The following is a 12,628-nucleotide window of genomic DNA, read 5'->3' as shown; positions in this document are numbered from 1 at the left end:
TACCATGTTCTGTTCACAGTTTCTTCTTTTCCTTGACTGGATTAATATCTTTGTCTTATTCTCGTTTATTTTTAGTCCAACTTTCTTGCCTTCCTCATTCAGGTCCTTCAGGACTTCCTTTACTCTTCTTACCGATCTACCCATGATGTTAATATTGTTTGCATATCCAACTATTTGTGTAGATTTGTATTGTAGAGTGCCTCTGGTATCAATTCGTTGAGTGGGGCCAATCCATCTCCTTGCTTCAGTCCTTGCTTTACTTCAAAGAAGTCTCACAATTCTGCTTGGATGTGTACAGAGGCACAGTGCCAGTTCTACCACTCTGACTAACTTCTCTGTTAATCTGAATTCTCTCATGATATGGCCTATCATATATCTATCTATGTTTCCTTCCCAACACTTCTCCAATATTTGTTTTACTGTAAATATCTGGTCAATGGTGGAGCAGCCTTTCCTAAAACCAGCCTGGTATTCTCCTATGATTGTTTCTGCATATGGTTCCAATCAGCTTCTTATTATTGATGTGAATATTTTATATGGTGTGCATAAGAGTGAAATACCCCTACAATTCTTACATTCCAATTTGTCCCCCTTTTGGTATATTGGACAAAATATGCTTCTCTGCCAGTCCTTAGGCATTTCTTCTCGATTCCATACTTCTGTTATCAATTGAAACAGTGTGTCTCTGAGTTTGATCCTTCCATTTTTCCATAGCTCTTCTGGTATGTCATATATTCCTGGAGCTTTATTGTTTCTTTGGGCTTTTAAGACTTTTTTCAAATTCTTGCCTTATAGGGGGGTTCACTGGTTCTTCATTTTTTCTGCCAATTCTTTTTCTGCTAGTTTCTTTGTGGGCATTCACTGACTGTGTTGAATTTAGTAGTCTAGAGAAATACTCTTTCCATCTATGTTTGATTGTTTCCTTATCTCCCAGAAGTGGCCCATCCTTATCTTTACAACAGTTTGTTCTGTTTTTAAATCTTACTTCTTTACATACCATATATGTATTGTTGGACTTAAATTGTTCTCCAATATTAATTATTTTATCTGTTATATATTTACTTTTCTTTTTCCGGCATATTGTGTGTACCTCTTTATTCCATCTATCTAGTTCTTGCTTTTTCCTTCTTGTTGGACGACTCAAATATGCATGGCATGCTTTATTTCTCAATTCAACGATTATTTTTTGTTCTTCCTAATGCCTGTTCCAAGAACTTCCTTAGCTACTGCCTTGACCTTATTCTTCATTGACTCCCATTTATCCTCTGTGTCTTCTGTAGGGTGATCTTCTTCGCTCTGTAGTTTGGCTGATAATGATGATCTGAAGTTTATCAATTCTCAGTTTTTGAGCTTTGAAAACACCATCTTCTCTCGCTTTCTTTATACAGCATCTAAGGGTGGCTTTAATTAAGAAATGGTCTGAGCCACAAATGGCACCTCTGTATGTTCTTACATCTATTATGTTTAATGCCCATCTTTTTTCTATTAGTACATGATCTATTTGATTCAGTGTTGATCCATCTGGTGACATTCACGTCTGTTTATATATTTTCTTGTGTGGAAAGAGTGTAGAGCTTATTACCATATTCTTACTTGTTCCAAAGTCTATAAGCCTTTGTCCATTGTCATTGCATTCTTTATGTAGACTGCATGGCCGTAGGCAGGACATTTTTTGGGGGGGGAGGGAGTTCATTCATAATTGTTCCCATGGACGTCGCCAGAAATTTGAATAATAGAATTAACAATAATTATACGATAATAATTCAAATATAATAATGAAACAATTTTATTCCAAAATAATAATAATTATTATTATTGTTATATCCTTGAGGGTGCTAACTCAATCCAGCAGATGAGTAAATATCCAGCACAAGGGGTTTTCTTTTTTACGTTTCATTCAGTGTGTACTGAAATGCACAATTATTATACTTTGTTATTAAATTTTAAGATACCTTCAAGAAAAAGCTCTAAAAGGTAAATGCAAATTTTAGTCCAAGTTTTTGTTGTATGACCTTAAAACTTAATTTTTGGAATTTTGGAAAATGTGGAACCAGATATTCTCTTTAAAAACTTAGCCTGGTGCATGGATTTTAACCTCAATCGTGAACGTAACATGCTACGAAACTGGAGATCCTAGGTTTGAACTCCTATCAAGGGGGATTTTTGACTTTACCTTTACTCGTATTTTGGTCGATTTTTCAACCATCGAATATAAGGTGCTACTCGTAATTTGGTTCAAAAATCGACCATGCAACTGATTATAGAATTCCTGTTTGTTTATTATCTTAATACTTTTCTCTTAGGTTGGAAACACTTACAGTGGGTTAAACGAAACTTTGGCACGTCATGTAGATGCACCCCCCTCCTCCCCGGCTCCAAAGTTAAGTATGGAAACTGGCACGAATTTTAAATTCATACACTTATTTCACAAAAAATGTTATAATTTATAGACTATTTGACCAATCTACTTCGGGTAACTTTTGTTCTGCAGCTAAAACATCAGGGCATGTAACTGTGCAGAAATCAAAATGCCAAAGCCAATAAAAGAGGTTGGGTGACTCATGTCATAAAAATGGGGAGTTTGTCCCCTCTTCCCTCGCTGTTTTGGGAAGAATGGTCCTTTCTCAACCGAATGAAAGTCATTTCATGTTCCTGGGTGCATTACATTATCAAATATGTGAAACAAACTCCCCATTTTTATGATTTTTTTCATTGAAAGTTGGGGACCACGGTCCACCCAACCCCTCTTATTGGCTTTGGCATTTTGATTTATGCACAGTTGCATGCTCTGATGTTTTAGCTGCAAAACAAAAGTTACCCAAAGTAGATTGGTCAAATAGTGTACGAGTTATAACATTTTTGTCAAATAAGTGTACGAATTTAAAATTTGCCCCAAAAGGCCTCGGCGAAACCGGGGTTACTTTCTGACGACCCCCTCGGCAGAGTAAAGGTTTATCGGACAGGGAATTTAAAAGTTGGAAAGGGAATTTTGGGACAATGATAAGGGAATTTTCAGTCTATATTCCTTCTGATGCAGGAACAACACTGGAAAGAGGACAGCAGAAGTGAAAATGGAGGGCTCGCAAGTGGGCTGCGATTCCGAGAATAAATCCTGTTTCACTGAAGTTTCAGAATTGCAAATGTATGAAAATTCTATCTCGATCGTTTCAAGATTGTCTCCTTGTATTTTTGTGATACTTTGAAAACAATTTTGAAAATGAGTTACAGATTTGGGTTTCTGAACTTCCAATAATCCAACATGTCAGATATTTCGGGCCGGGAAGGGGGGGGGTGTTGAACCCTAGAAATCCCCCCTCTAAATACGGCCATGGTAGACTGTGTAAACCAATTGTGCCTTGGTAAGCTTCTTCCATGTCTATTTGTCCATTTAGGTCGCCCATAATCATTTTTGCATCATTAGATGGTATAGAGTCATAGAGTTGTTCAAGCTTATAGTAAAACTGGTCTTTTGTCATTTCATCCTTGTCCTCAGTTGGAGCATAGGCATTTATAATTGTGATGTTGTACAGTTTTGTTTTCACTCTTAGAGAGGCTAACCTGCTATCCTCTGGGGTAAATTTCAAGATATTGTTTCTTATTCATGCATCCACTATAAAGGCCACACCACCTTCTTTCTGGTCTTTTGATTTGCCACTACTAAATATTGTGTGTGATCTTGTGTCCCAGATTTCCTCTTTGCCACTCCATCTTGTCTCTTGAATGGCAGCTATCTTCGCTCTGTAAGCTAGCAGTTGCTTTGTGAGTGTCTTCAATGCTCCAGCTTTCAGGAGAGTTCGAGTGTTCCATGTACTAAATTCGTAGTCCATTTTTCTGCACTTGTTTCGTCTTCGATTGCTTCCATCGTTGGGGTTTCGAAACAATGTGCATTTTATCGGGTGGGGTTGTCAGCCCAATCCCCAACATGGAGGACCAGGTCTTTGATTTTGGGGTTTCCGTCACCTAAAGTCGTTTTCACGTTCAGAAGACACAATGGGCTCTTATGGGCAATGCTTTTCTTATGGGAAATACGAGCACGCTGTTGTGAAATTTCTGGATTTACAAATTTAGCTTAAGTAAAATCGGTACCTGCAGTTTTGCAGGAAATTTTGTAGAGAATACGATGGTGAACACAAAAAACTGGTAACTTGCTTACATAATTTTAGACAAATGAAAAACTCAAATTTTCTATGAAAACACAATTTTTACATTGTTTTCATTCCTAACGTTGAAACATGCCGTAAAATTGAAGCATTCATTATTAAAAAAATTGACACTGTTTTTTAATTGTCATAGGTGACGGTGGTACTCAGAATTTATCAATACTTTAAAGCATATTTGCATTAAAAAATATTCAAATAAAGTATGTGGATATTTTTTTATATTCGTGCAGTAGAAAATGTCGTCACTGGCCATTTTTTGTTCTTTAATTCCAAGTAAAAACTTCCAGCGACAAAGTTGTGGAGAAAATAATGAATTTTTTTTTATAACCACTCAAAGGTTCCCAGAAATATTACTTCCATGCATTTGGAGTTTCTTTTTAACCTGAATCGTGCACGAAGTAAGGAGACGTTGTCTGGCCATCTTGAGCTGACTCACCGCAGCATTCCGGCTAATCACCATCAAGTTTTCGAGTTGTTATTTTATTTCCATTCAGTAAAAATATGAACTTCATGCAGTTTGTTATAATAGAATTGAAATTACTTAAATTTAATAATTGACAATTATTTCCAATGCTGCTGTTGTGAGCAACATTAGTGCTGTCGCAAATACACGTTGTTTTTGTTTACATTACTGTCGACATTAATACTGAAATGAAGATCACCTTTCAGTTTCCAATGTACACATAAATTCATAGACACCATATTAACCTTTGAAAGGCTTTGCAACACGTGACAAAATATGGGGCTTCAAGATAGAAATATGACATGCCTTGCTTGAGTCATTCACGTCTTATCAGTTCACGTGGGCCATAACTCATTTGTTTGTTTGGGTTGCAACTTGAATCTAACCCATGTGCCAGGTTCCCCTTACTTGAGTGAGAGATCTGCTTTGGTCTGTTTAGACTTTTTCCCTCTCTCGAAAAAGTGTTTTCAGTTGTGTGAGCTCTCAGTGATTTTTACTTTTTTAAGTGATTTCTGAAGTGTCATATTCGTGCATTACACTCGCGTGTGTAGTGATCGCAATGGATCATAGTAAAAAGGGTAACTGTAACGTTCACAGTATAATATTAATATTAATAATTACATATAATTATCATTATATATACAAAATATGTAACACCTTCATTGTGAAGGAAGGTCATCATTTCCCGGCGACATGAGCTAGCGCTGTATTGGCAACACTGTGCGGTTTCTCCATAAGCGCCGTTGTGTCTTCTGAACGTGAAAACGACTATAGGATGGTTGCTTTTTATAGCTTCAGAGTCCATCATATCCCTGATTTTACATCAGAGTTTCCCTCTCCTAGCCTTTGGGTAACGAAACCCCTCTGTACAAGGCAGCACAGTCTTCCCCCAGCAATCCTGGAGGGCCGATCGGTTGCTTCTTAGTCTGACTTCTCCCCCCCCCCCCCCCCAGCCTGCCTGGCATGGGAGACCCTACCGGTAGCTAGCTCTGCTACCGCCGGTGTAGCCTGGAAGCACGCAAGCCTCACCACCAACTACAAGGTCCTGCAACCACTAGGTGGGGATGCTGTTTATGCACTGTTTCTCATATGCTACAGCATACTGGTATTTTTTCTGCAATAAAAAAAGTTTGTTTTCTGTTTCAAACTGCAATTGCAGGGTGGCTACTCACTGGGAATTCCAGGAATTCTGCATGAATTTTTCTCTGTAGACGTGAAAAATTGCAACTTCTATTAATACAAATCTCATTGAATTTATACATATTTATAAATTCCGTGGTTTTTTTTGCAGTTTAGCTTTTATTTTTATCAAGGAAGGAAGAAAAAGCATTGTGGAAAATGAAACAGTATTCTCTCAACCCATTAACCTTATTAGTGTTCTTTGCAGAACAATCTATCTGACAGATGGAAGATTGTTGCAAGATTGAAGTTGATTAGGTAAATTTGAGTTTGAAATTCTTATACAATTAACATGTTTTCATACATTAGTGTATCCCGTAATATTTGTGACTTGTGTTTGTAGATGTATTTTGAGTCTGAGTACTCATGTGAAATAGCAAATTTAAACTCCGTGCCTTAAATTAAATATTTTAAATATGTGTGTGTGTGTGTGTGTGTGTATACACACACACACCCTTTTATTGAATTGAATTAGAATTTTTGGATACATTGGAATCGCATAGACCCCTTTATATTGTTAATATATTTTTTTGTGTGTTTGTGTGTGGGTGGTGAGGGACAGTAATACATAAGGTTGAAATAGAGAAAACATCTGCTTGTACCCTTGAATTTTTTGAAAGTTTACCTTGAAAACCGGGAATTATACTGGAATTTTATCATGGTCTTAGAATGGCCACCCTGAATTGGCTTACGGAAATGGAGAGAAAGAGAGAATAACAAATAATTGTACTCTTTATATTAAGGCTGAATTGATATCAATATCAATACTTGAAAGTTGTGGCAATTCAGAGTAGTTCAGAATGTGGAAATTTTGATGGATAAATTTTCCATTTGAACTACCAAAATTTTGCTTTAAAATATTCATAATTTCTTTGGCTGAACCAATACTACTAACACATCGAACTGATGCCTTTACAGATTCCCACCGATGCCAATATTTAAAAATTGTAACAATTGAAAGTTTTTAAAGTATTAATTAATATTAGTGGGAGTATTCCACTCCAATTAAAAGCATCAAGTTATCAGAGTTTTGCTTTAAAATATTCAAAAATTACATCAGAATATTAAAAATACCTGTTATGTAATCACAAAATAAAGTTTTTTAACATAATATTGGTACAAAAGCAATGGAAACTTAGAATTTTGCATCACTTCCAGGATAATTACACTACGAAAGTGCCATGTGGCATTTTTGGAGACCCCGTGAACTATCAAAATGCCGGAAAAGTAACAGCTGGTATTGGTAAATAAAATCAGACCGAAATTTTGACTGTCTAGCCACTAAAGGTTAATGAAGAAATCTTTGTTTCTTTAAAAGAGAATACTCAGTTACTTACAGCTCCACCCACAAGATATCCTCCATTCTTCTTTATGACCTCATCAAATCTTGACAGGTAAAATGGTAGTGTTTCATTCTTCAGTGTTTCTCCTAGCTGTTTCTTCTTCTCCTCATCAGGCTCATATACATATTGTACCAATTCTGCAACAACATTTTCATTGTAAAAGTGCTGAAGATCAACAAATATAGAATCATGTAAATCTATCGAAAACCACATAAAACTTCTTCATGTTGTCATGTATCTCTTATTGTTTTCATCACTACAAATGTAACCTTATATTGTAAATATCAAAAGTATTATGTAAATCTTAAAAGAAAATGGTGCTTTCCTCCGCAGATAGCTGCTTCCTCCAATTACTACTGCATATTTGCATTTCAGCTATATAGTACAATGCTCAAAATTATATGGGCTTTGCACATTTATTGAAATATTCTTTGCAATGGCTCAAGGACAAGAATAAGAAAATATTAAATACATAAATTTTGAGTTAGCCTATGTGCAAGTTGAATTCTTCCTACAAAATGACTAGGATAGGTAGGTAGATATATTAAGTATGCATTTGTTATATTTCTTCTTTACACATACAATTAATTTGGATAAAACATAGTCAAATATATCTTTAAATATGGAAGTGAGAGAATAAGAAAAATGTTCCCTACTGGAAAGGATATTAAAGGGTCAAATGGAAACAGCATATTTTACCATGAATCCTATTTGACCATGTGCAAGTTTCCCAGTTGAATAAAGAAATATAGTTGTATTAATAGGACACAATTTTGAGGAAAGCTGCAGGCCTCCATGATGACTTAATGCTTTGTAATCAAAGGGGACTACTATCCACATCAAAAATATTGAACCCTTGCTTCGCATGCTTGTAAAATTGTACTCCATGGTAGAAAAAAACATCAAATATACCTCACCGGAAAGCTTCAAGTATCTATGTTTTTATAAGCATTAATTGAAAAATATTCTTCACTCCATTTTCTTATTATAATGAAACTTTCGCTAAAAAGTGTAGTTCTTTCTTCTATTTTGCAAGAATAGGTAACTTAACACCCCACAGTTCAAAATCAACTGTAGATATAATATCAAGATTTTGCATCCTTAAAGTCTAATTATTTTTGCACCTCCGTGGAAAGATTCAAATGCAGATCTTTACTACATACTTCAAAAATGGAAGTATGGGATGACATGGGGTTGGCACATTGAACCCTCAGCCGTTATAGGAGATTTCCGAGACCGGATTATGCTACTCACTCGTAGCTACCCAATTTCCTCACGATTGTGGGTTGCCACCGGTCCTATACACAGGCTGAAAACCCAGAGACTGAACCCAGGTGGACTTATACCCATGCCATCCTGCAGTCGGGGTCCAAATCACAATCCTTAAACCACATGGCCACGGAGGAGGACACAAGTTAGTTACAGCATGTCAACAATGCTTCCCTGGGTGCAACAATTTGCTTAGCAACCAAAACTTTCAACTCACTTTTCGTGTCAAAGCTGCTGGATGGATATGGAGTTTGAAGGATATGCAGAGACGTGTGGCAACAAAGTGCACTTGTTCCATGTGAACTCAAAACAAGGAGGTGAAAAATGCACAAGCTGGTTGCAGTGGTCAGAAGTAGCATGCTACTTGTAGCGTCGCTACTGTAGCTAGCTACAAAATTTGTAGCGGTAGCTGTAGCAGTGCTACATTTTGAAAATTGTAGGTGTAGCTGTAGCGAAGCTACAAAATTCCTGTAGTTGTAGCGAAAATTTCGCTACAGCTACATTTCTTCTCTGCATTATGAGGAAACTTTTGAAAGTGACCACAGCGTTAAAAAAAATCGACAATAACTCTTACTTTTGGAGGAGGTTCATAAAGACAGTCTATTACATGGAAATACGTATAATCTAGATTATAAATATCTTGATATCGCAGATTATAGGTATCTGCATAATATATTTCATTAGTATAGAATAAATCTAATATCCAGATAACTAAACTGAACTGGCATACTCGTATATGAATATATTCTGGCTAACGGCTACATTTTTTTAGCTGCATCGCTATTTTGGGGAGAAACATGCCTCGTTTGCGGCGGCCCTAAAAGAAAGACCTCATTTGCGCCACCTCGGGAACAAATCCTGTTGATATCCATGGTGTAAGAGGCAGGTAAATATCATTAATCTCTGTGTAAAACACAACTTGCAGTGCAAAAATGAGCGATCCAGTCTCCACTACAAATGACAAAGCAATAGTGCCAGCAATCAATGGTTCTGCATAAATCATTGTTAGCATATAGGATCTCACCAGCAAAAAATTATTGTTACAAGAATGATAGAAATACACTTTCTGGAATTACAATTATTTTCGATATAATATTTTCCAGAAATTTTAAAATTGCAATACGTTTGCAACACTCGAGTTTGCACACCACTTTCCTCAATATATTCTATGATATTGTAAAAAGTATGTACGAGATATTGACTTTTCTGCAGAAATGATAATTTTCTTTAGTTAATATACAGTTTCCAAATGTATGCAATTCTTCTACTTTTACGTCGCTTTTCTGTACCTTTTGCTAATCATGGCAATGAGGATGAATGGTTTATTTTGTTATTATCTTATCTTGAGTCGCTTTCTGCCACTTTTGGCTAATTGTGAGAATGAGGAAGAATGGTGAATGATAATGATGAGCAGTGTGGGGAATGGAGGAGCAGGAGAATCCATCCTCCCTACTAGGTGTCTTTCCTAGTTTTTGTTTTGAGTCCACTATAGCCTATGCACAGAGACAAGCTAATCCAGACTGGATCTGAACCACTAGTGCCTCCTCCAGGTATCTAACCTGGGGCCCCTTTAATTACAAGGTGACAAAATTTCCACTGTGCCTTCAGGGAAACATTCCCAACAGAAAACGTACATAAAGCATATCTCCACCTGTCGCTCATTTAACTATACCAAAGAAGCACCTCCCAGCTATCCGCAAAGTTAGAGCAAACATCTAACGAATTACGCTCATATAACGATCTACGATCGTATTTTCCAGTAAGTACAATTATCATACTAGGGGCTTATTTTGAATATCCATGTGCTTGTTTCAAGTTTTTTTTCTTATGCAGTAGCGCAAAAGTAGCGAAGTAGCAAGTAGCGCACAAGAGTAGCGTAGCGAGCTACTTTTTGGTAAATGTAGTTGTAGCTGTAGCGAAGCTACATTTTTGGACAAGTAGCGGTAGCTGTAGCGAAGCTACTTTTAAAATGTAGCGTTCTGATCACTGGCTGGTTGCCAGGAAAAACAATTTTGTCTGTTGTTTTCAATTAGTACAATGTGAAAAGAGATAGAAATCTTATTTTTATTCCATGGTCATCATTTGGTTATGCATTGCATCGCCATTGGGCTGACCATTATCGAGATTGCAACATTGTAATTAAGCATTAATTGTTGCCATTCCACAAATGGTAGCAACGTTGGATATTACCTACACATTTGCACATAAACAAGCTTCAATTGCAAAAAATATATTTTTATTACAGGTTTACAAGATGTTACACACAATTGAATTCCCTAAAAAAATACTAGAAGACAATTTTTTTAGGAACATTTTTGTCTGAATAGAGTTAAAATTGCTTTGTCTTGCTTTTATGAGGACGTATCAAAAAGTTTCGAGACTAGTTCTGTAACAAATCAACAGATGGCAGCGCAAGGCTGCACGCACAGGGAGCACCAACCTTCATAAGTCAGTTGTGCCAAGAGACATCGTCCTGTGTACATCGTGAGCTGTGCAGCTGGTGCTCTTCTGACCACGTGCGTTACCACGTCTGCGATTTCATCATGGACAGCTAGTTAGAACAACGAGTGAACATGAAATTCTGTGTGAAACTGGGCAAATCCTCCACTGAGAAGCTTGACATGATTCGGCAAGTGTACGGCGATGCTGCAATGAGTCGTGCGAGGTGTTTTGAGTGGTGCGCGTGCTTCACAAGTGGAAGAACATCACTGGAAGACGACGAGATATCAGGACGACCTTCAACGAGCACAACACCCAAAAATGTCGAAACCATTCGGCAAGTTGTGCATGAGGATCATTGGAGAACAATCCACAACATTGCTGCCATTGTTGGTGTGTCATACGGAACAGTGCAGGCAATCCTCACGTGTGATTTGAACATGCGCCGTGTTGCAACACCGCGTCCAAGTCTGCCAAGAACTCCGTCAGCATGCCGTTTTCCAGTGATGTTCTTCCACTCTCGAAGCGTGCGTACAGCCTTGCGCTGTGATCTATTGACATGTTACAGAACTAGTCTCGAAACTTTTTGATACATCCTCGTATATAAAAAGCAGATACATCTGGCTATCCAATAAGGTATGTTTTACTTTTTTTCCTCCCATGGAGTTTAATTTTACATACATGTAAACAGAGTCTTCAATATTTTTGACGTTGACAGTAGAACAGATCCCTAGTGAAGACACATTGCACATCATTGTGGTGCACTTCTGATTAGCCTATCTGAGCCTAAAGTGAAATTATAGCAGGAAAGTAAGAGTGAAGAAAAATGCATACTGCAGGGTCAAACAATTTATACACAGTGATTTCATTTAGTATTACAATCCAATAACAAAGAATAAAAAAAATACATGTCATTATTAACCTTCGATAATAGTAACACATTATCAAATGTTTATTAGGGGAAAAAAAAAAACGACCATGACTTGTTTTAATTACATCTCAACTATATTTCATTACCTGGAGAATAGGAGCAATGTGCATATTTGATGAAACAAATTTTTCATTTTCAAATCATGATCATCCATCTTCCCCTTATGTCTGCACAAACTTTAAAATTATGTTCATCACCCAAGTAATTAAATTTATGTTCTTACGTATTCGAATATCAGTTAAGGTGTCCACCATGGCATCACATTCCAATTGTGCCCAGTCATCCTTAGGTGTCAGATTGACTTTCTTGGCCAAATAGCGGCAAATTGCAGTGGACTGGCCAACCTGTTTCCCATCAACTTCCAGCATAGGCAGTTTCCCAAATGGAGCAGCTAATAAGTAAAAAATATATACATGTTAGAAATTTCTCATAGGTCATTAATCAAAATGTTCAATTTTTATGCACAACCAGTGTTATATCACCTTGGCATGCTTTTCATGATCTCGCCACCAAGTTTTTGTGATTTTTTTTTTATCCCTATCGTCACAGTTAGTCAGAAGTGGCAGAAAAACAATGCAAAATAGGAAAATAAGAACAACCACTTTTAGATATAAGATCTTTTTACGTCCATATCATCAGTGGTTATCACTTCAAATAGCTTTTCTTGTTATTATTTTGACTTCTCAGATAATTGCTTGACAGTGGAAGAATGATTGATGATTGATTTGTTTTATTTTACTTCACTTTTTGTGCCACTTTTGCCTAATTTGAGAAGATGGGGATGCGATATGATGAAATTGATGAATGGACACTAACAAACATCCATGCCCAGGGTGGAAAATTA

At 36.8% G+C, this 12,628-nt stretch overlaps 1 protein-coding gene across 1 annotated transcript in view; it reads right to left on the bottom strand.

Moving 5' to 3' along the window:
* The window catches only part of LOC145994795 (glutathione S-transferase-like), a 35,970-nt gene that overhangs the window by 1,304 nt on the left and 22,038 nt on the right, over positions 1 to 12,628 (bottom strand). Inside the window, exons 3-4 of the mRNA XM_083131086.1 lie at positions 12,008 to 12,175; positions 7,140 to 7,282 (exon numbers count right to left, since the gene is read on the bottom strand). Coding sequence (XP_082987212.1) covers positions 7,140 to 7,282; positions 12,008 to 12,175 — 311 coding nt within the window. The remainder of the gene's footprint in view (positions 1 to 7,139; positions 7,283 to 12,007; positions 12,176 to 12,628) is intronic.

This window comes from Lepisma saccharinum, chromosome 11, assembly GCF_977018435.1.
Source record: "Lepisma saccharinum chromosome 11, izLepSacc3.1, whole genome shotgun sequence".
NCBI lineage: Eukaryota > Metazoa > Arthropoda > Insecta > Zygentoma > Lepismatidae > Lepisma > Lepisma saccharinum.
Note: the sequence above shows the minus strand (reverse complement) of the source record. Positions and strands in the feature narration are given on the sequence as shown.